Source organism: Notechis scutatus, chromosome 3 (assembly GCF_049901735.1).
Source record: "Notechis scutatus isolate UNSWTSFEM ecotype Mainland chromosome 3, rNotScu1.2, whole genome shotgun sequence".
In the NCBI taxonomy this organism is placed as follows: domain Eukaryota; kingdom Metazoa; phylum Chordata; class Lepidosauria; order Squamata; family Elapidae; genus Notechis; species Notechis scutatus.
The window spans coordinates 85,480,413-85,504,867 of NC_142011.1; the positions used below are offsets into that span (position 1 = coordinate 85,480,413).

The window sequence follows — 24,455 nt, forward strand, 5'->3', positions numbered from 1 at the left end:
AGTAAAAGGGCTAAAATACCACAACAATATACTAATGTTGCAACAGTACGAGAACAGTATAATAGCATTAAAACTGCATAATGAAACAATAATGTAAAAATACAAAAGCATAAACTAAAAGGGCAGTGAGAAAATGCATGCAATCACTGGCTGAAACTTCAAGTGATTAGATCTTTAATATTGGTGCAATTTATTTTCAGGAAAACTTGCTTTAGTTGATTCCTTAACTTTTCTCCTCCTGTTTTGCTTCATGTGTTACTTCATGTCCAGATTACTTGAAGACAAAATCTTCATGATATTTTTTTGACCAAGCACATTAAAGGCAAGCAGCCAAGAGATTTTAAATATCTTTCCAGTTGTTTCCATCAGTAGATATCTAACAGCATCTCAGAAGCATAAATGGTCCATTTAAAATTCATTTGAGTGTAAATAATAATTATACTATATATGTTTGTCACATTGAGTTATTTATGAAGTAATAAAATCAGAATTTAAGAAATCCAGTAAATATAAATAAATAGGAAACACTCCTCCACAAGCTTATTCTGAGTATCAGAATGTTATATGAGTAGTGATGAAGATTCAGACATATCTCAGACAATTAACTAATATATTATTAAAAGTTTTCTAAATTAATTGTTATCTTCAATTCATGATAGTGGCTTAATAATAAGCCTATACCGGATGATGAATATACTGGTCATCTCTTGAGATGTAGTGGCCTACTTGGTGACTTAATACCATTACACATATGCCAAAGAGATACAAGTGCTCTTCCCTTTTTGTTAACCATTTAAGTATTTCACTTTTCAGATATTCAAAGCAATCAATATCCCTCAAATCCGAGATCCCTCCTTGCCATCACTGCAAGATTTGCCCGAATCCTATCGTACCAAGATTGCTCTTCTTGGAGCAGGACCTGCGAGTATAAGTTGTGCCACATTTTTGGCTCGATTGGGCTATTCAGACATCACCATTTTTGAAAAGGAAAATTATGTTGGTGGTTTAAGGTAATGTTTCATCATCACCGTTTGAAATAAAGCATTCTGAAAATCACATAGATGTTATTATATGAGTTGGAACAAGATAATTTATTTTTTGACTTTTTAAAAATAGTAGTTTTTAAAATAATATTGTAACACTGATGAAGCTTTTGTATAAATTTATGTAGTGTTTCACAAAGTCTCTGAAACAATGAATCACTAAATAAATATTCAGAAAAAAGCAGAAATTACTATATTTAACATACATATATCTAAATTTTAAATGTGAAAATTCTCATTTTTCAGTGAATAAGTTAATCAAATTTTCATGTATGTGTACTTATCATATCTTAATTTTTAAAATATTTATTTACCATCTGATTATTTTATGTATCAGATGTATTATAGCGATAACTTTTAGCATCAACTGCAGAATGTTCTCCAGTAAACATTTGTGAACATCAAGCAGGATGGATGAATAGATATCCAGTTCAACAAAATCTAATGAATTTAATTCCTAGTCTTATTTTTTCTCTTTGGGTTGGTTGTGTGAAAGTAGAGTCTCATTTAACACAGTATATATGGACTCACAGTTGGGAATAGGCACTTGAAACCTGTTATCAGTTTGTTGAATTTTAGGTCATGTGACCCAGTTTTCAGCCATTAATCCTTTTTTTTTTAATATTTTGAGAATCACCTGTCTGCCAGTGAATTCAGGGAGGCAGGAACTCAGGCTCTGAGTGGCGTATGATATGATATGATGCTCAAGAATCAATATGTTGAAGGTTTGGTAGATCATCTGTGGCAATTAGGAGACAATAGTTTGAAAAGCATTAAACTAATATGATTTGATACTCTGGTAATCATAAGCTATCATCAGTTCAAATGTACCATATGGAAAATAACAGATTTGGTCATTTAAATTTATTATATGTTAGAATTATGGCTTGCTATTTTTAATATGTTCATATACCTATAGGTTTCAGGATAATTTACAAATCCGAAACATTAACTAAAATCTTATAAAGCCTACAGTCTAAAACCTGGAAAATTATTAGGAAGAGAAAGATAATCCTTCTTAACAAAGTTCTTACAACCTCTATGTTATCTGCTTAAAGTACCATTTTTCAGTTAGCTGCAAAATATTTGTTTTTAGAGTAGAAAATTGGATTAAGCGTTAGTAGATATTTGGACAAGAGAAAATACAAAATACTTTCTCAGTCCAGTTTCTGTTAGGAGTAGATAATTTTAGTAGATAATTTTTAATAAACTCTAGTTGTTTGTTACTATTCTATGTTGCTGTTTTGCTTTACATTTGCAATTACATTTACTTACTGTGAATTCTTTGATTGAGGTTATGAAGAGAATGGTTTATGGGTTTATGGCAACATTCTCTAAGTTCCAAAAAAGTCCAACGTGTTTTTTTAACTAATGTTTTCTTCTGTTGGTTTGTCCCCAGTTAGAAATTTGGGCCCTATTTTGTCCAGTTTTTGGAGATTTATCCTTCTGGTGGACAGACAGCAATCCTTTTTCTAACATGCTACTTGGTAGACAAGATTAAAAAGGATTTTGGTCTTCTTTAGTCTTAAACTTGTATATGCAATTGTTTTATTTGGTTATTACATTATAACTATTTTAAAAAGCTTCCAACATGTTTGTCTCACATTCCCAACATTGGCCATAGGAAGATAATTTGATTTGTTTTGATTTGTTTCAAATATGCCTTGTAACTAAAAAGAGTTAAATGGAAATTGGCATGCTGGCAAATAAAACCCCAGCTTCTAGCATGTTTTATTTCCTAAAGCCTATGCAGACTACATCAGAATTTTTTGAAAATGTAGAAAAGACAATTAGGTCTAGTGGTTAAGGTACCATGTTAAAAACCAGGAGAATGTAAATTCTAATCCTGCCTTAGGCATGTAAGACTTCTTAGGGCAATCATTCTCTCTCAGCCCAACCAACTGCACAAGAGTTCTTGTGGGGAAAGTAGGAGAAGGAAGGAGCACTAAGTATGTTAACTACCTTAAGTTATTTATAAAAATAATAAAGGTGGGCCAATTTGTTTATTTATTATTAAATGTATATACTGCCCAATTCGCAGTTCAATAAAATAAATGGGTATTTATTGAAGGGCCACAGATATAGTGCAGACATTTTGTGACATGCTTTCTATATTTCAAATAGAGTTCCTTGTTCCAAATAGTCTCAACTTGCCATAAAAATTAATATGGTTATCTTTTGTGGACAGAATTAAGTTGTCTTCGATGCAGCTGAATGCAACTCTATTCTATTCTTATCTTAATTAATTTATGCATTTCTTTAATCCAAAATTAAATAAATAATTGGCATTTATTGCATACTTAAATATATTTTAACGTACACAGTACATTTTGAACATATTTTATCCTTGAAATCTGTATTTTCATGGTATCTCACATGTCTAAATAGATTTTAATGGCAGTTACAAAACATTTTGGGCATCAAGACTGCTGTGATAGAATTTATCCATCTATGAAAGGCAATAGATAACAACACTTTGATCTATAGTTTAGTTTAGGATGCAGGTATCAAATTGACTTGCATAACAATTTTGACCAAGGAAAAGTTCTACTTGTATAAATATTTTCTCTCTATAGTTTAAAAGTGTGCTGGGTAATTTTTGTGTGTTTATGACTTTAACTTAAGTTTCTTCTTGCTTTTTTATTAGTTTTTAGCATGTATTATTTTCAAGAAACCTTCTCTTTTTTATTTGTTCTCTCCAGCACATCTGAAATTCCCCAGTTCCGGCTACCATATGATGTAGTACATTTTGAAACTAGGCTTATGAAGGACCTCGGAGTGAAGGTAATGAAAAATATAAACTGCCTTGGTGTAGCTCACAGAAAAAGGAGCCAGAGCATTGTTAAAGATTAACAGCAAAATGTCATGGACCTTAGTAAAGAACAATTAAAAGCTACACTAGGCTGAGGAAGGAAGATGCTTTCCCTTGCTTGGGGCATTTGTCTGTCTGCTGTCTGAATGCCACTAGTTGGGGAAAGGGCAATCAATAGCTCATCTGGCTTGCCTGCATGTGATTAATTGTCTGCAAGAAACAAATACCTAAATTGCTTTAGGGGTTCAGTGTAGCTATTGCAAGGATTTTATTTCTTTAATCATGGATGGCTGTCGCTGCTTTTTTTCCCCACTTGTTTTTTTCTTCTCCCAGATTAAATTGTAGGTAAAAAAATTAACCCAGGACACTGTGTGTGTGTGTGTGTGTGTGTGTGTGTGTTTATAAAATATAAACACACAGTTTGTACAGTTCTTTTGCATGTATTAACCAAAAGACTTCATGCAGTTCTTTCGCATGTTAACAAAAAGAAGTAAAATAGGAATTAATATTAGTTATAATTAAACTTACCTGAAAAGAAGTATCCTGGCATGTTTTGTGATGAAAGTTTTTAAACTTTAGATTTTAGACTGGTTTTAATTATAACAATCTGCCCTTAAATGACAATACAAAGTGGGTGATAAAATTATTAAAAGCAACCTGTATGTTGATACTGTTTTACTTACAATCATTTTGGCCCTTAGGCTTCAAATTAAGTGCATGCAGATGAAGAATATAATATTGTCTTGCACACAGAATTATGTCTATAATTCTTTTCTGGAAATAATTTGAGAATTTAAAGTTTACAAGACTAGACTAAATAATACGATGGCCTTGTTTTTCCATTGCATATAATTATAACTCACAGCACAGTATAAGAAAAAAGTATAATATACCCTGTTCAAAATAGACTGCACTGGTCGGCATTTGCTTTATGAGGCAACAATTTAAAGTCTTGAGCTTAATCTTTAAATATTAGGGTTTGATTATCCATTGTGCTACATCTCCTGTTGCAAACCTTTCTGGCAATTAAGGAGATGTAGGAGAGGCTCTTTTGAAGAGACTCCCACTGTCTTCTACTGCAGTGATTCTCGATCTGTGGTCCTTAGACCCCTGGGGGGGACTCAAAATGTCATCCCAGGGAGTCCTGAAGGCTTAAAGAAATGTTATGATTTAAATCTTAAGCTAAGTCTTGGGGGTCCATGGCCATGGCCCATGGTATTTCAAGGGTGTGTGTGTGTCTGTGATGAAGAAAAGGTTGAGAACCACTGTTCTGTTGCATTATGCCCAAGATGTAAAACGTATTTTCTTGGGAATTGCATGTGTTCCTCCCCCTCCCTGCAACACTTAGGAAAACTGTAAAGAAGGATCTCCTTTGCCAGGTTGTTCATTTATTATAATTTAAAAAAACAACATTATTTTAGTGTTTTACTTACACTAAAAATATTGTTAATTTTAACATGTTTTGAAATAAGTTATGTACTGCTTTTATTTTTTTTAGGTTTTGTGCTCTCCCTTAAATATTTCTCAGAGTAGTAAAGTGTGACTTAAATCAAGTATTTATCTATATATAAACGAATGGTAACTATTTATAATGTAAATATTTTTTCTCAAAAAAAATAAAATACAAAAAATAAACAAGTTTAGAGTACTACAATTAGAACATCTTAAAAAAAAAAAAGGTTTGGAAAAGAAATTTACATTCCAGATTCTGAAAAGAAAAGTATTTCTGTGGAAGCAATTCATGAAGTGAATGCCATCTCTCTGGTAACCTATCTGAGATTGCAGAGGTATCTTTTGAATATGACCTCAATATATGATAGGTTGACACAGGGACAAATGTTCCTTCATGTCTGTGAAACTCAAGTCACAGTGATTTTGCTGTTAAATATAAAACTTCAGTTGCATTCAGAAATAGGCTGATACTGAAAACCCTTTAAGGAATTTTCACCATATTTTTTTCTGAACTTTGACACAAGTCTATGATCATCTTTTAAAGTTCATGTTGACCTTAAGTGGACCATTATGTCATTGAATAATCAACTGAATGACCAAAACAAAGCTTCTTAATTTGATCTTGTATGCTGCAGAGTATCACCAGTTGTGTGATGGGGAGCTATAAAAATCAGATAAATTAGCTGTTTTTATTTTGTATTTTTAATATTTAGCTACAGGTTAACAAGATGATATCCTTATTATTATTGTCTTATTGTACACCACCCTAAGTCACTTACTTGTGAGGCGAGTGGCTATATAAATTAAATAAATAAATTTATCTATATTAATTTCTCTATTTAAATTTAAAAAATACATACATTTTAAAAGTGACTGATAAACTTATGAAGACCTCCAATATTATCTTTCAGATCATCTGTGGAACAGGCCTTTCAGTAGAAGGTCTGACACTCAGTGCTTTAAAGGATGATGGTTACGAAGCGATCTTTATTGGAATTGGTAGGAATTCCTTCTTTTTACACTTGCTTTTTCAGGAACTGTTGTATCATGAATTCTGTCTTGGTTAGCAAGTGATACTTGATTTTTTCCCCCATTGCCTATCTACTTTTAATCAGATTTAATTTGGAAATGACCACTTTTCCCACATGAAATGTTTATTTGTCTGTTAAATTGTGATTATGCCAACGTTACTTCAGGAGTTTAAGATAGACTTAGAGAGAGTGACTGGCTGAAAGTCACCAAATGAATTTCCATGGCTGAAGGTTAAGTTGAAGCTGAGTCTGCCCAAAGCTAATCCAACATCTTAACCACTAAAACCAACTGATTCTCTCAGTGTGTGTTTCTTTGGAATGATGAAATTATGAAATAACATTAGCTTTGGCATTAGATGCTATGTTGCATTAGGAACAAAGTTAATAAAACCTGAATCAATATGTTCCAGTGCAATTATCACATTTCTAAAGAGTGCTTTATTTAATAGATGTCACTAATCTAGTCAAAATCTCAATATAATCATTAAGTAACAGAATTCCTTAGGGGACTTATTTATGCTAAATTAATGTCATCAGATTGCAGAATCAACATTGTCTCAACAACCTCTGCCTCTGTTTATTTGTTTGTCTATGTATTCTTTAGCCCTTAACTAAATAGAATGGTCAGATGGATTTTTTTAGTATACACAGAATTAATTGTAACTCCAGGAGATAATTATTTATGTTTACTTTGCAGTCCACTTGTTTATTTTAGAGGCATATGTACAAAACTGCTTTTTAAGCATTCAATTTAAGTGGAGATTTTGAAAGAAAAGAAATAATGAAAAACCGATATTAAATATTTCATATGTTAAATCCATAAATTTGATTTTTTTAAAAAAATATTATTTTAATATGTGCAGTTTAGAAAAACCGATGACTAGCATTATCTTGAAGTGATCTCTTTCATATAGATGGAATAAAAATATGTAATGCTTGGTATGGTGTGTTCTAAACCTGGTGAACGCCTTTGGCTCTAGCAATATTATTTCACTGAGATTTTTTCAGTTGTTTAATCTAATTATTAATTCATTATTTGGATTTATCACATATGGAGATAGTCCTAGTAGGAGACAGTTCCTTCTCTAAAAAGTATAATATGTTGATGATTAATATTAATCCTGGGGGAATGAGATGGCTGATTTCCCCAATTAAGAAGAATAACTTGCAATCTACTTGGAAGATAGAAAAATATTGGTGGTATACAATTTCTGTAGCGAAGCAACACAGAAAACGGGATAGTCAAACCAAGTGAACTTTGAAGAAGAAGACAAATCTTGTATCAAGATATTAGCATGAGGCAACTTAAGGCAACTTAAATCTTGAAGCCTTACCTCTATTACTAACCCATCTGATTCCTGCCAGTCCTTAACAAATTATATACATTGTAGAGCATTTGTCTTAGCTAGGTTTGGTGCATTGCTTTCAGCAATTATTGATGGTAAGTACTGAAAAATTCCTTTCTCTGCATCCCTTTGCCCATGTGACTCTCTTACTACAGAAGACAACATATCCTAGTAGACTGCAATTTCTACAGAAGCGTAGTTGATAAATTAATTAGATTTCTCATTAAAAAATACCCAGGCAGAGATGATGTTCAGTATACCTATTTTGTCCTGGTAGGCTGTAAGAACAATGTTGTTTACATGTAGCCAAATTCTGTCTGGCTGCTATGAGAATGAGGCAACAGATTCTACTAAAATAAATGAATTCTTGTCATCTGGTATGTTAACTTTGTCCCTGTCTAAGACAGTAATAAATCTAATGCTATGCTATGTTATGCTGTTGTGAGGCTCACAATATATGTTAGTTTTGTGGAACCTAGTCGCCGCTTGCCTTTCACAGAAACAAGTCTGAATATATGAGCATAATAAAAGAGTTAAGATCTCTTTGTATCTCAACTATTTTTAAAGTTCACATTTTTATTCAGGTGATGTTAGAAAATAGCCTTTAATTCACATAGTGCCTATCTCCACAGTGTATAGCAGTGGTGGCTAACCTTTTTGTGCTCCTGTGCCAAAAAATGTGCATGCACTTTCGCTTGCCTGCTCGCATGCCAGCATCCAGAAGGCAATGCACGCGGGGGGGCCCACATCCCCTGCGCAATTCCACCCCGCTGCCCCTTACCTGCACTTTGCCTCCCAGATGATTTGGGGCCTCCCAGAGGCTTGAGGGAAGCCTGTGCAGCCTTTGCAGGATGACAAATAGGCCCGTTTCATCACTTCCTGTATTTCTTGAAATGATGAAACGGGCCTATTTTTCGGCCTGCAAAGGCTGCAGAGGCTTCCCTCAAGCCTCTGGGAGGCTGAAAAAGGCCTTAAGTGGACCGAAAATCAGCTGGGAGGTGCACACATGCGCAGTGAGGTAAGTTTGCCTAGGGCTCATGTGCCTGCACAAATGGCTCTGTGTGCCATTCACCATTATGAGTGTATAGGAAAGATCTTGTCCTAAGATCTTGCATACTTACATTTTACAAGTAACAAATACGGAAGTAAATAAAATTTATTAAGATATTATTGGTAACTATTTGACATTCAAGATAGTTCTCAATTTACAACCACTCATTTAGTGACCATTGGAAATTACAATGGCACTGAGAAAAGTGTCTTATGACTGTTTTTCACACAACTTTTGCAGCATCCCCATGGGATCAAAATTCAGATGCTTGGCAACTAGCATGTATTTATGATGGTTGCATGTTTCAGGACCTTCTGACAAACAAAGTCAATAATTGAGAAAGCTAGATTCACTTACCCATGTTACTAACTTAGCAATTGCAGTAATTACTTAACAACTGTGGCAAGAAAGGTTGTGAAATGGGTAATTTACTTTACAACTGTGTTGCTTACCAACATAAATTTTGGGTTCAATTCTAGTTGTAAGTTGAGGACTACCTATATAGTTGATCTACTTTGGTTGTTACTTTCATCTCAGTGAAGCAATTGATCAGATTTTTAGCAGTAAGGTAGCTTTCCAGTCTTGAAATGCCTTTGATCTTGATAAGTAGAAGAAAAACAACATTTTTTACTCCAAAACTACCTTTGGTTTAAATCTTAGTGGACGTATTTATGCATAATAGCCCTATATCACTCTGATTATATTTTCTTCTTTCTTCAAGATAAAATTTAGCCGTCTATACAACAATCTGCAGCAAATAATAACGCTACTTTAGTAAAACCTTTCTTCCCATTTTTGCAAGATTGCAGAGATTTGTTTGGCATTTAAATGATGACTCTGCAAATGATATGCATATTTATCTGCTAAGGAATGTGAATGTACCACCAAATCCCTCCTCAGCATACACTGGGAAAATTGAGTATGCACAGCCAAGAGAGGTATGAGACTTAATGCTCTTTATTGATCGAGACGTTGCCTAAGTGAACATAATAAGAAACAAGTTGCCCAACTGTTCTTTTTTTTTTTCCTTGTTATTGATTACAAGAGTGGTAATTCTTAGTACAGCAACAACTGTTGTTCTCCATCTGGGTATTCAGTATAATAAGCTTTGCAGGTTTGTTCTCTCATGTGATTATACTACAGACTATTGTGATTTATATAATCCTAAATCCGTTCATTGTTTGAGGCCTTCCATGCGTACAAATTTCCATGGGGTCATATTTCTTGATAATTGTACATGAGGCAAGGTGCCAGGTTACTATCCCTCTTGATTTAATCCATTTGACAAACCATGTACCTTTCATTCTTCTTCACACCCTTTGCTTGGGGAAGAAATTAGATAGGAATACTTAAAGAGCTTGATTCTATCTATAACCAAGAGATAGGCTAAACTGTGCACCACATTTTTTTTAATGTATTGAGATTATTCAGATAAGTAACATTTGGAAATGTGTTAGAGTTGGAGCACAAGGGAAAAAAATATTCTCAGGGAAACACAGAATTCAAAAGCTCAGTTTCTTTTCATTATTTTCTCCTAAACCTGACCTAGTTATGATAAACTACGCTTATGAAGTTGCCTTATACTGAGTCAGACTTGGTCTTCTGAGCCTTGGGTTGACAGCAAGTTTTCAAGAAATTCGTTTGAGAGTCCATTTCGATGCTCAATACTCCTCCAGCTTGATAGGCCAAGGAATAAAATGGCATGTAAATGATGGGATTTTGTGCATGCGAACATTTGTCCTACTTTTGAGTTGAAGCATTTTTATACCAAGCAAGGAAATCAGTTTGATTTAAACTATAATATTTTTTTTTGTAGACCTCCCAGAGTTCCTCTGAGGGAGATTTGTAACAGTGATTGGTGAATTAATTGATTCTAGTTAACTTTTGCTATGTAAGGAACAACTTTCACCATTTTGAATTTCTCAAACATATTAAATAGCATGAATGATGTTTTTTGCCTGACTTTTTGGTTTCAGTTTGAACGCATTGGTGGTACAAGTTCCAAAATGCTTAGCAACAAAATCTTTATGTATCACATAACAATAGCAGTTAAAATCCCTATTATGACATAACAAAACAGAAATGCCATACTGAAAAGCAGGGTGTCTTTGAACACCTAGAAAAAGGAGTTGTGTCAAACATTCCAGCCTGGGAAAATACAGTAAAACTCTTTGTCCGGAACTTATATGACTTAATTTGCTGCTAGGGTTGATTTGTTGTGAAGTCTCTCGGAATCAGGGCATTACACAGTACTCTAAATAGGAATCTTCATTGCAACTAGGGTGAAGAAGCCTCATTGAATAGCTGATTGTCAGCAGCAGGAACCATTCCCACATATACCCTTGGCAGTTTAAACACATTGCTCCTTCTTCCTATCTTTTCCATATTCTAGTGGATTTTTCTTCATGGCTTTGAAACTCAGACACTGTTGATTATTGATAGAACTTCTGTCTTTGTCCTGAGAAACTCTGGTTTTCAATTTATCTTTCATAGATAGGTAGTTATTGTGAGCTCAAATCCTAGTGAAGCTATAATGAACTAAGATGGAGGTGCAAATCTAGATCTATAAAAATCAGAGTGAACCATATTATTTCAAGTAATAAGTTATCACATAGGCGGCTTCCTTCGTTGCTGGCATTAAAAAAACTCCTGAATCTTATCAAATATTGCCATGCTTATTACCTAAACCATATTGGGGTGTGATGGCTCAGTGGTTAGGGACTCTGAACTTATCAGCTGGAAAGCTGACAGCTTGGGTTTGAGACCCAAGCACTGTACAACAGGATGAGCCCCCGTTCCTTGCCCCAGCTCCTGCTCACCTAGTTTGAAAGCATGAAAATGCAAGTAGATTAATAGGTACCACTTTGGTGAGAAGATAACAGCATTCCACGCACCCTTGGCATATACTGTAGCTATGCTGGCCCATGACCACAGAGAATGTCCTTGGACAATGCTGGCTCCCTTGGCCAAGAAACAGACATGAGCACTATGCCCTAGAGTAAAATACAACTGAACAGGGAAACCTTTTACCTTTACCTTTTGCTACCTAAACCACTGCAGTCTAAACTATGTAGGTTAGAGTCTAAAAATTAGCTATCAAAGATTCTAATTGAGATCAACTGTAAACATGAAGATGCTTGGAGACAGCTCCATAAGAATTAGCAATTTGTTGTCTTTCATGATGCCAGAAAATAGATATTCTGATCTTATTCTACCTGTTAACAGAACAGACTCTGCAAGAAACAACTTATTAGAAGTGACTGGAAAGACAGTATGGCAGTAATAAGGACTTTTGAGATATTTCTTTTGTTGTTGGATTTGCCACTTCCAAACTAACCTTCTGATTCCCTGCAGAGCCCACAGCTATATGTAGGAATGCTGGAAGTTCGTGTTTAATCTCAGAAGAGAGTGTATTCAGTGTGAATTCCATATGAGGTTGTCATACAGCTGCATTCATTCTTTATTTTTTTAGGCCTTTCAGAAAACAAAATGTTTCTGTAACTGAAATTGACACATAGATATGTGAATAATTATATCAGGATTTGAAAGATCACATGCTCTTACCTCATTTGCTGGCCAGGAGCTTCCTAGGAAGATGGTTTCAGCAAGATGGACCCTTTACTTGAGGCAGACACTGTGGTTGAAAACACCTTGCTTTGCTCCTCTTCTCAATTCCCAATGTCAGCTGCTCTGGAATTGAGTACAGGTAGTCCTCAACTTACAACAGTTCATTTAATGATTGTTCCAAGTTACAACGGAACTGAAAAAAGTGACTTACGGCCATTGCAGCAGGTCACATGATTTACATTTGGATATGATAACTGACTCACATTTATGACAGTTGCAGTGTCCCTGGGGGCATGTGATCACCTTTTGTGACTTTTTGACAAGCAAAGGTAATGCGGAATCCAGATTCACTTAACAACCATGTTACTAACTTTCCAACCGCAGTGATTCACTTCACAAATGTGGCAAGAAAAGTTGTAAAAATGGGGCAAACTCACAAATATCTTACTTAGCAACGTAACTTATGGCCTCAATTACGGATATATATCAAGGACTACCTGTAAATGGAATGCCAGCTTCCTGATTGCAGGGTTGCACAAATCTTACTTATTGGCCACAGATGATGTGTTGGTGTTGGGTGGACACATACATACCAACTTAAGCCTTTCAGGAAATGACTCTCATCTTCAACTTGAGATGCATATAAAAGCCAGCATAGGAATTTCTGGCTATAGGGATTTGACCTCTCTTTTCCCCTTATTTCTCTCCCATTATGTATCTTATCTTTTTAGACCAAATAATTTAGAAATAACACAAATACATGGATAAATCAGAGAATGGTTCTTCTTGAAAGTGGGCAAAAATATAACGACAGAAATAAGGTATGCTTCTGCAGTAACCCGGAAATCTGTTTTGGACAAATAAAGGTAGTTATCAGTTCAGGACAATTCTTTTAATAATTGTTCACAGTCACAACAGTAATGGAATGGATGCTTTATTGCCCGTAAAGTACACTACTCAAAAAAATAAAGGGAACACAAAAATAAGACATCCTAGATCTGAATGAATGAAATATTCTTATTAAATACTTCGTTTATTACATAGTTGAATGTGCTGACAACAAAATCACACAAAAATTATCAGTGGAAATCAAATTTAGCAACCCATGGAGGTCTGGTTTTGGAGTTACACTCAAAATTAAAGTGGAAAAAAACACTACAGGCTGATCCAACTTTGATGTAATGTCCTTAAAACAAGTCGAAATGAGGCTCAGTAGTGTGTGTGGCCTCCACGTGCCTGTATGACCTCCCTACAACACCTGAGCATATTCCTGATGAGGTGGCAGATGGTCTCCTGAGGGATCTCCTCCCACACCTGGACTAAAGCATCCCCCAACTCCTGGACAGTCTGTGGTGCAACATGGCGTTGGTGGATGGAGCGAGAATGATGTCCCAGATGTGCTCAATTGGATTCAGGTCTGGGGAACGGACGGGCCAGTCCAAAGTATCAATGCCTTCGTCTTGCAGGAACTGCTGACAAACTCCAGCCACATGAGGTCTAGCATTGTCTTGCATTAGGAGGAACCCAAGGCCAACCGCACCAGCATATGGTTTCACAAGGGGTCTGAGGAGCTCATCTCGGTACCTAATGGCAGTCAGGCTACCTCTGGCAAGCACATGGAGGGCTGTGCGGCCCCCTAAAGAAATGCCACCCCACACCATTACTGACCCACTGCCAAACCAGTCATGCTGGAGGATGTTGCAGGCAGCAGAACATTCTCCATGGCGTCTCCAGACCCTGTCACATCTGTCACATGTGCTCAGTGTGAACCTGCTTTCATCTGTGAAGAGCACAGGGCTCCAGTGGCGAATTTGCCAATCTTGGTGTTCTCTGGCAAATGCCAAACGTCCTGCACGGTGTTGGGCTGTAAGCACAACCCCCACCTGTGGACATCGGGCCCTCATACCACCCTCATGGAGTCTGTTTCTGACCGTTTGAGCAGCCACATGCACATTTGTGGAGGCTGGAGGTCAGTTTGCAGGGCTCTGGCAGTGCTCCTCCTGTCCCTCCTTGCACAAAGGCAGAGGTAGCGGTCCTGATGCTGGGTTGTTACCCTCCTACGGCCTCCTCCACGTCTCCTGATGTACTGGCCTGTCTCCTGGTAGTGCCTCCATGCTCTGGACACTACGCTGACAGACACAGCAAACCTTCTTGCCATAGTGCGCATTGATCTGCCATCCTGGATGAGCTGCACTACCTGAGCCACTTGTGTGGGTTGTAGACTCCGTCTCATGCTACCACTAGAGTGAAAGCACCACCAGCATTCCAAAGTGACCAAACCATCAGCCAGAAAGCATAGGAACTGAGAAGTGGTCTGTGGTCGCCACCTGCAGAACCACAACTTTATTGGGGATGTCTTGCTATAACTGCCTATGCTTCCCACCTGTTGTCTATTCCATTTGCACAACAGCATGTGAAATGGATTGTCAATCAGTGTTGCTACCTAAGAGGACAGTTTGATTTCACAGAAGTGTGATTGACTTGGAGTTACATTGTGTTGTTTAAATGTTCCCTTTATTTTTTTGAGCAGTGTACTTCTGGGCATCATAAAACTTCATGCCACTCTTTTCCCAGTCACATGATTGCATTTAGCATGCTTGGAAACCTGTTTGCATTTACGACCAATTGCCAGGTACCCTGTGATTATGTGATGGCACTTGCAATTTTTTTTCCCTACCAGTTTCTGTGGGGAGCCAGCAGAGAAAGTGGCAAATGCAGGGGACGGACAATTTGAGGTCCATGCCTCCAGCATGCCAAGGGATTTTCTCTTCCCCTCCACGAGGGAAGGGAAATTCTCCCACATACTGGAGGAACAGATCTTAACTTGCAAAGCTGGCATTCTGAAAGGCTCTGAGTAAGTAGATTCTTGTCTTCTATAGTATTTTCATCTCCAGGAGGGAAAAAAAAAATGCTAGCATGCCATTGTTCTCATGATGGTTTGGAAGGCCCCTTTTCCAAATCATGTGATCTGGAGAAGGCGCCTTCTTTACCATTGTGAGAATGGGGCTTGCATGCAGGTTGAAGTGAGGTGATGGAAAGGGGTGGGGAGAGTTTGTATGCCAGTGGGCCTAGCTGGCTGTGCCTTCCAGCCTGCAGCTGTGTTTTGCATACCAGTGAGCGCCACCTTTCAAAGCCTTCTCTACTCCCTGAGGCAAACCTGATGGTCACTTAATAACCTACACAGGTCCCTACACTTAATGACCTACATCAGGACTGTCACACTTGTGGGCCGCGAGCCGGATGCCTCATGCGCTGGCCACGCTCATGCACGGTTTAGAGAAGGGGGGAAAGTCACAATACATCACGTGACGCCACTGTGACGATGTGAGTTTGACACCCTTGACCTACCTAGAGAGTAAGTGAATGAAAGAGACAATTATATGCATTAAACATAAATCCATCAGATTCTGATACAAATTTTGGTATTTATGATAAAGAATGCTTTCCTGTTTTGCTGCTATGTTTTATCTCCTCTTAGTACTCTTTTACTGTGTTTTACTTTCCATCTTTAACAAACATGATAAGCAATTCAGATGTAAATCATGGTTTTTCAAATCTTATAGGAATAATTTTCTGCCTATTTTAATGTTTTGAGGTAGATAATACTGTGTATATGATATGTAGCCATTTGTAGCAGTAAGGCCAAACAAAGGCCACAATGCTGCTTAAAAAAACACACCTATTTTTAAAATCTTCATTAGTCTCAAAACATTCTTTTTGCTTATTTTTTTTTTAAATGATAGAACCTAAAAGTTGTGGCTGACAGATGCTGAGTTTTAAAATAACAGTTGTAGACATTTGGTGTTAACCACATTTATCTCATTTAGAATTGCCATTATTTTAATGCTCAATAATTTGAAGAAATGCCATAAAGTTTATAAATTAATCATTAAGCTATGAGATTTATTTGGAAAAAGAATAGGAGAGAAATACAACAGTCACTGATGATAAATGCTACCAAGATCAGCAAAACCCAGTTAAAAGAACATCAGTCTTGACAAAACTCTGGTGCATTCAATTACAGCTTTCTTCTTTTTTATATTTAATGAATATTGGATGTCTATTGAATTATTCTTTTGCTTCTTCAGAAACAAAAAGACGAAAGAGGTAAAACTCAGTTGCCTGAAGCCTTGTGTGTCTATACTTCATAATAATTGATTTGGGAAAGTAGCAAGCTTGAAATAAATAGGATTTTTTTCTTGATTCCAAAGAGAAAATATCTCCAAATTTTACAAACAACAACAATTCTGTTTTTCTTAACTTAAATGTTTCTTAACTAAACATTTCACAGATTTTTATGCTCCTGACACCAGAACTGTGCTTTTTTTCCCCTTCATGACTTTGATTTTTCCAAATCACTAATTCTTTTAGAGATATGTTTCTTGTAAAAATCATTTTGCATAAGAGAAAAAAATCCAATAGAGATAGTTCTCAGCTTTGCCACTGTGCTTTATTAGCTGTCTCCTAAATGACATCTACTGAGCCCAGTTTTGCAAATTATTGAGAAGTTAATAATAAGACAATAAAGTCTGGCTAGTGGATGTGGCAGTATCTGGAGACAGCAGAATAAAAGAGAAAGAACTGAATAAAATAGCAAAATACAAAGACCTGCAGAGAAAAGTAACAAAAGAAAGCAAAGTACCAATAGTAATAGGTGCCTTGGGTACAATCCCAAAATATCTGGAGTACCGCTTGAACACCATCAGCATTGACAAAATCACCATCAGTCAATTGCAAAAGGCAGCTTTCCTTGGACATGCTTACATCCTGCAATAACAACACTAATATTATTAAACTACAACATCTGCCTAGCCCATGTACCTGGGAAGGATTCAAGACAGGTGAACAAAAATGCCAAATCTACTCTAACCATCTGGCTTACTGTGCAACCAATCAATTTAATAATAATTTATTAAACAGCTTACATCCTGCAACAGTACTTTTAACACCCATTAAACCAATATCTGCCTATCTCAAGTCCTTGGGAAGGATTTGATAGGTAGATATAAATGCCAAATCCAGTTTAAACATCTGGCTGATTGTGTGACCAATCATAATAATTAATACATTTCACATTGCTTAATAATAGTAATAATAACAATGATAATGCATTTTTAAATGTTCAGTTGACTGAGTTTCATGTTTAATGAACAAAATATTATTATTATTATTATTATTATTATTATTATTATTATTATTATTATTATTATTATTATTATTATTATTATTATTATTATTGATTTTAAAAAAACACTTACAATTATGGTTGATAGGGTTGGTATGAACAATTTAGATTAAAATTATTGTTTGCTATTTTCAAAAGGGGAGAAAAATGCCCTGGGTTAACTCATGGCCCAGGCTGAAAAAGGATATAATAAATGTAAATATTGATTTTTCAAAGCTTTCTACCTTGTAGAAGATCTTGCCACAGTGGACACTTTTAGACAGATATTGTATGATATCTGCTTGCTAATCAGATGATACCCTACCGGTTCTTTGTAAATGCTGACATTTCTTCAGTCATTGAGAAAACTGTGGTAACAATAACAATGAAAACTACTTCCAAAGGGTTTGATTAATCTTCCTGCTGCTAAAAGAGGTGGTTTTCTTGTACAAGGTAAATTTATTGTAGGAAAACCATCTATACTAGGCCATAACCTTTTTATATAGTTGCATATATAAATAATATTGTTATCTATCATTGATTATTGCTTTGGGGAACAAAGGTCTGGGTATTCTGGTATTGTTATATTATACTGATTACAAAAGACTTTACAAAATTATAATTCTGGAACACTATAGACTAAGCAATCTAATATAATTCATGTCAAGGTCCATTTCTCTCCATCTCACCAAGCAAAGATATCTATAAACATTCAGAAAGGTTGCTGCTTCTAAATACATTAAAAATAGCTTTTATGATGAACTCTGGGTCTCTGGTTTTGGATGGGGTTAATAAGTCCACCCTCTCTTTACTAGACCTCTCGGTGGCCATCAGTACTGTTGAACGTGATATCTTCTGGAGCAGTTTGGGAGTAGGGGGCACAGTGTTGTTCTGGTTCACTTCCTTGTTCTGTGGCTGTTTTCACTTAGTATTGATAGGAAATAAAATCCAGCCATCACCTGCCGCTCTGAATCCTTTCACCCCTTCTGCTTACATTTACATGAAGGCACTGGGTAACATCATCTGTCACTATGGGATGAGATTTCATTAGTATGGTGATGATACTCAGTTGTATGTCTCAGCCCATGTTGAGTTAACAATGTGATGACACACACACCCCAATAGTGCCTGGAGGCAGTAAAGGATCTTCCCTCATCCAGTTTAGGGTTGTGCAGTCTTTTGCTTAATCCCCTCTCTGCAATGTATGGCCTCTTCCCTGAGATGCCAGGGTGCTATTATTGATTTTAATTCCTCTTTCCTTTCCCAACTGCACATTCCATCACAGTTACTGTGATAATTTCTATCAGCTAAATATACTTAAATGTTGTCAGGTATATACTAAACATGCATAATGCAGCCAAGTGGTTGTGATGAAAGAAATCCTAGGATTTTCCTGTTTTCAGAAGAGATGGACTATTTGATACATTTTATTTTCTTAACTTCTCATTTTTTCAGCTTTAAGGTCATTTATTGACCACAGTTAAAAAAAAACCTACATGAAAATTGTGCATGAATCTATGCATCCATTTTTCTATAATATATACATTTTGTATTTTATTTTCCAATAGTTGTAAACTGTATTGTATTTTCTAGAAAAATAACAAGTGTTTATGAAAGTATACTCAGTTGATATTAAGGGCAAAAATAAAAGAAATTTATATTATATATTTATTTGAAATTAGGCAATACTTCTGCTTCATTTTAGCAATAATAATACTAATAGCAGAGAATCTTCTTAACAAAGAGAATTCTTACCTAATCTATAAATCAGTTCTATATATTCATTCGTTCTGTCTTTCTTAGACGTGCACATAAACATATACAGACATTCATCACTTGATTTTTTACTGTTTCCTATTTGTAATATAAAGCATTTACATATATGGTTCTCAGAGTTAGTTTTATCATTCCAAATTATTGATTTCTGTTTAAGATTTTCAGCAATTATGTCCATAGTTATTTCTGTTCATGTGGAACATTTTTCTGTCAAGGAATACCACTTAATAAATACTCAATAAACCAATCAGCTCTTTAAGGTGTGTGTGTGTGTGTGTGTGTGTGTGTGTGTGTGTGTGTGTGAAATTTGCTTTAATAAATATTTATTTTATATTCTATTTTTTAAAAATATTTAGCATTGATAAGTGGGCAAGAAAACCTTATTGGCCTATCTTTAAAAATTGCAAACCTAAGATCATTCAAAAATTTTGCAGCAATTCTAACTAGCCTACCATATGTTAACCTTTGAATTCAGTTTGAATTATAATTTATCTCAGGTGAATAAAGATATATACCACATATATTGTCTTTTATTGCTGTTTTGCTTTATTAAATAATGATACATAATAGTGACAATATGAATATTTTTTTAAAATGGGTAATGTGTGAAAATCTATATTACGAACAAAAGAACCCTTCCACAATTACCACAATACAGATAGTCCTCTATTTATTACCAAAATTGGGGCTGGAACGTCACTCATTGAGTGAAGTGGTTGTTAACCAAGTTGTCCACATGACTGCTTTGCTCAATAATTGCAATCCTAGCTGTCTCGGTTGCAGTTATTAAACAATTTCCTTTCCCCTTGGGGAAATACTTCATAGAGTTCAGTATCAGAACTGCTTTCAGGATTTCCACACCCTGCAACCCACTGAAGGATTTCAGTTTACCTCGATCCCTTCCAGTTTCACCTTCACTGCTGCTTTCCAATTGACTGGGGAAGCTGGCAGAGAAGATTCAAATAGTGATTATATCATCATGGGATGCTTGGCTACCAGTCATAAATATGAGCTGATTTTCAAGCACTAATAATTCACTTTAATTCAATTGCTACATAAACAAAACTTCCAATTGTCAACTTTATACTGGTATCAAAAATGTCCCTCAATATGAATGCATACAAGCTACATTTTGAAACTCTTTATTCCAGTTGATAAGTAAAGCTAAAATAAATGTCCAGTGATAAATCTCAAACTGTGGAAAATTAAATCCATCTTTTCTCACAGGCAGCTGTAATTTATGCAATGACAAGAGGATGGCCCTGCCAAAAAAAATTGGTTAGTACATATAAATTAACATGAGTTGAAGGAATAAAAATAGAAAGGCTTCTTGAATACAACTCAAGCTCAGAGTTACATTTGTCTTAATCACATTTATCTTGCCACAGATACTCAAAGGAATTTTGAACCATCTGTCCAAATCTTATTTCATTTGTGCCAAAATTAGAGATGAATTCAAATTTACCACTTGAAAAAGCACCTAGGAGTTGTTATATAATAAGATAAACAAAAGAATTTGAATACAGACTCACCAACTAAGGGCCAAACTTCTTATTCTATGATAAAATTCCAATAACCAAAGATAAGATAAAGACCAGTGATAGGACAGAAAATATAGAGAATTAGATAAACTTTTCCCAATGAGCAACAGTAATTTATGGAGTGAGAATCTCGAAGGATTTCTGCCAAAGGAAATTGTTCAGTTGCAAATAAATTGGCTTAAAATTATGTGGAGGAATGAAAATAAGAAAACCTGCAACATAAATGAACTTTGAAATTAAGTTCACCTTAATCAATTTCTCTTGCTGCAGATACTGAAAAGAATTCTAGACCATCTGTCTATATCCTCTGTCATTTGTACCAATCATTGGTGATAAGTTGAAATTTACCAGCTGAAGGAACTTTGTAAAAAATTTATACCAAGATAAACAAAAGCATCAGAACACAGCTGACAACTTGAAAGCCCAAACCCCAAACCTGTCAGAATTATTTTTGAAAATATGGCATTATCAAATTTTCTCTCAATTTATGGAGTAGCCACTCAAGATACCAAACTTTTATATGAATGAAGTAAAAATAATATAGATCTATGAAACATGGAGCTTAATCTGCATACAGCATATTATATGTACACACAGCTAGCATACACTGCTAAAATACCTTAAATATGTACAGAATTTCTAATTACAATCTGAAATTAACAAGAAAAGAAGAAAGAAAAGGCTTTGACCTTGGTTGTGATATAAACACCATTGCTTTATACATGCGTTATTCAACTAGAGGTCGAATAAAATATGTCTATGTGAAGTATACAACTTTGCAGAAATGTGTAATATATCAATTTTCCTTCCCAAGAATCTATAATAATAATTTCCAAGTAAATTTGTCAGGACATTCCATGTCAAATGGTACATTGACTGGCTATTCTGTATCAAGTTGCCATTGTTTTTGTATTTTTAAGGACAGTTCAGTCCCTAATTAAAGAATATTAAAGAATCAGAAACCTCCAGTGTTTGTAAGGAGTATTTTTGAAATAAAGAGTGTTGTGGGTTCTAAAAAATCAATGCCAATGTGTCTACAACCTAAAACTGCTGCTTTTTTTCCTGAACAGCAAGGTATACTTGAAAGCAAACATTAAGCTGAATTTATGATTTTAAAAAAAAAGTGAGATTAGAACTAGGAAGTTCCTAATTTGAAAATTATGGCTGCATCATCTTTTCTCAAACTTTCATGTAATAGAAGAACGATATGTATGTGTGTTCTTAAATTAATTCACATCCTTGTTATACAGAATTTTGCTATATTTGCTGCTACTTCAAGGATCAGCACCAAATATCAGAAATATTGAATAGGAAATTATTGGATGAATCTATTTTCATTTGGTCCATATATAACTGTGTGCACAGTTGGATGAACAAATGCTTTGGTAGCTTTGGAGGGCATGGCTCAAACATTCTTGTATTGTTGTTGTTATTTTCAGCAATGCCTACCATCATTGCATTGTGACCATAAGGAGGAGCAATTTTAATTCATTTGCTTCCAACTATGATAATTACAGCTAAAACTGAAGAGTTCTTGGAACAGTATTGCCAGACATAGGACTCTATAAAAAGGCAACTGAGGTTACATTTTCTTAGAACAAGCTGAGCCATAAAAGTTCTAGCTGCCTTATTTCTATAGTACCAGAAAAGGCAAAAGGTCTAAAGTATAAATTAGGAGATACTGGACTTTGGAGAATTAAACCTCAGTTTCCTTTGAGTTTTTGCAATTCCAAAATGTGGGAATTTTCTGGTTATTCTGACCTTTTTATGTTTTATTTTTATTATGATGTAGTATCTGTAACTCCATTTTTATCTTAGAGATTTTATGTGGCACTGAATCCTATGTTATCATAAGCATTTCTCACAAATAAACAAAACAAATGATTTCCTTTCCCTTTGCTTAAATACTGTATAATTTTCTGTAACTGAAGGTTAAAGCCTTATATCGGATAGGACAAAATCAAATCATTCATCTAAGCAACCTTAGAGTAATTGTTCAGTGCTAATTAACATAGTATTGGAAACAATAGTGTCATCCAATAATCTCATTGATCACTATTAAATTGCCCAACAAGAACAAAATTGGATGTCTGAGCACCGATGCATTTTTTTAAAGTCCTAAGATTGATTTATACTGTTATCTCCAAAACGTAAATTATCACCCTGTGCCAATTATTATCTTCTGATTAACTATGCAGTGCCACCTGGTGTGCAGATGGGAAGAATATTACATATCAAGGACTGTGTTCACACCCACCCACATGCATTGAGAACCTATGTGACAAAAAGTGAACAGATGTTCATTTTGCTTGTGATACAGAAAAAGAAAAGTGGGCCTCATGTTTCTGATTAATGAACTATGTTTAGAGAATCTTTTCTGAACATGGATATCTTTTCTGAGGAAAGGTCAGCACTAGTATTTGGGACAATAAAATGTATTATATATGACTGCTTAAGGCAATGTTGTGGTCTCATTAGTGCAATGCTTTCCATCTTTCCCCCATCCCTGTGATATTTTAAACCTACTACCTACCGGGTTTCTCACCATCCAGAAGGATAGTGGGAGAGCCACATAACTAAAAGGATTTTTCACAATCTATATAATCTGATCTGGCTATGATGGGTACGTTTTTTTCTTTTGCAGATTTTTTTTTTTAAAGAAAGGTTAGATTCCCCCAAAATATATTTGTAATTTTTTTCACAGCATTGTCAATGAATAATAAAACAAGAAAAGCATATAATGTAGACCTACCTAGATCTCTGCATGGATCTCCTGGTGCACAGACATGGACATCTACTCAGATGGCATTTGTACTACTCCTTGCATTCACCAGGTCTGTATCCCTGTAATCTCAGTTGTTTCCTTGGCACAGCCTTAACCTGTGCATTTCTGGCCCAGCCATAGTTCAGCAGGGTCTACAGACTCTCTAGTGAGTCATTGCAGAATCATTGCAGAATCTGGAATGGCTTGGCTTCCAACCACAGAAACATTGTCTATTGAATCCTGAGCTGTCTTTTTTCCCTGTAAGAGACGTCATCTTCGTCCTTCACATTTGACCTTAATTGATCAGAGAGATGTCAGTTTGCACCTCTCCATCAAAGCAAGCACTGAAATTTTTTTTTTTTGGTTTAAAAGTATCAGATACTTGGATGTTAGAAAGAAGATCTCAGAGCTGGGGCAGGCTGTTAAGAGTATATATTTTTTTGTTTTCTCTTTCCTTCTTGGTTGGATCATCAACCCATGTGTATCCAATGTAGCAAGAGTACTAGTAGAATAAATTTTAAGCTGTCCCTGCATTTAGGAGGAAAAGCAGTGGTGGTATGAAATTTCCTTTCAGTTTTTTTTTAAATCTTGCTCTCTTGTTTCTGGTAAGCCCATTCTTCTGAGTGTTAATGCAAAACAAAACAAACAATAATAAACATTAAAACAGTGTTTTGCCTCTGGATAGTAGTTGTTTCCATGCTTGATAAAAACAGAGGTAAGTCCTGTGTTGTGTGTTGGAACTACAAATTGCCTGATGTCCTGCGTGCTTCCAATTAAAACAGGTTACCCTTGGTTATGGCTACATCTACAAGACTTTTGCTTGAAACTTAAGGCAGTAAGTTCAAGCACTTTAGCTGCAGAATGCATTCTACAGGTCCACATTAAAAGTGTGCATGCTCCTGGCCCAG

At 35.4% G+C, this 24,455-nt stretch overlaps 1 protein-coding gene across 4 annotated transcripts in view; it reads left to right on the forward strand.

Annotated features, from left to right (window-relative positions):
• The window catches only part of DPYD (dihydropyrimidine dehydrogenase), a 679,957-nt gene that overhangs the window by 244,623 nt on the left and 410,879 nt on the right, over positions 1-24,455 (forward strand). For all 4 annotated transcript variants that reach the window (XM_087960624.1, XM_087960625.1, XM_087960623.1 and 1 more), the window contains 3 exons: positions 814-1,010; positions 3,746-3,827; positions 6,219-6,306. In XM_087960624.1, the coding sequence (XP_087816750.1) occupies positions 814-1,010; positions 3,746-3,827; positions 6,219-6,306 (367 nt within the window). The remainder of the gene's footprint in view (positions 1-813; positions 1,011-3,745; positions 3,828-6,218; positions 6,307-24,455) is intronic.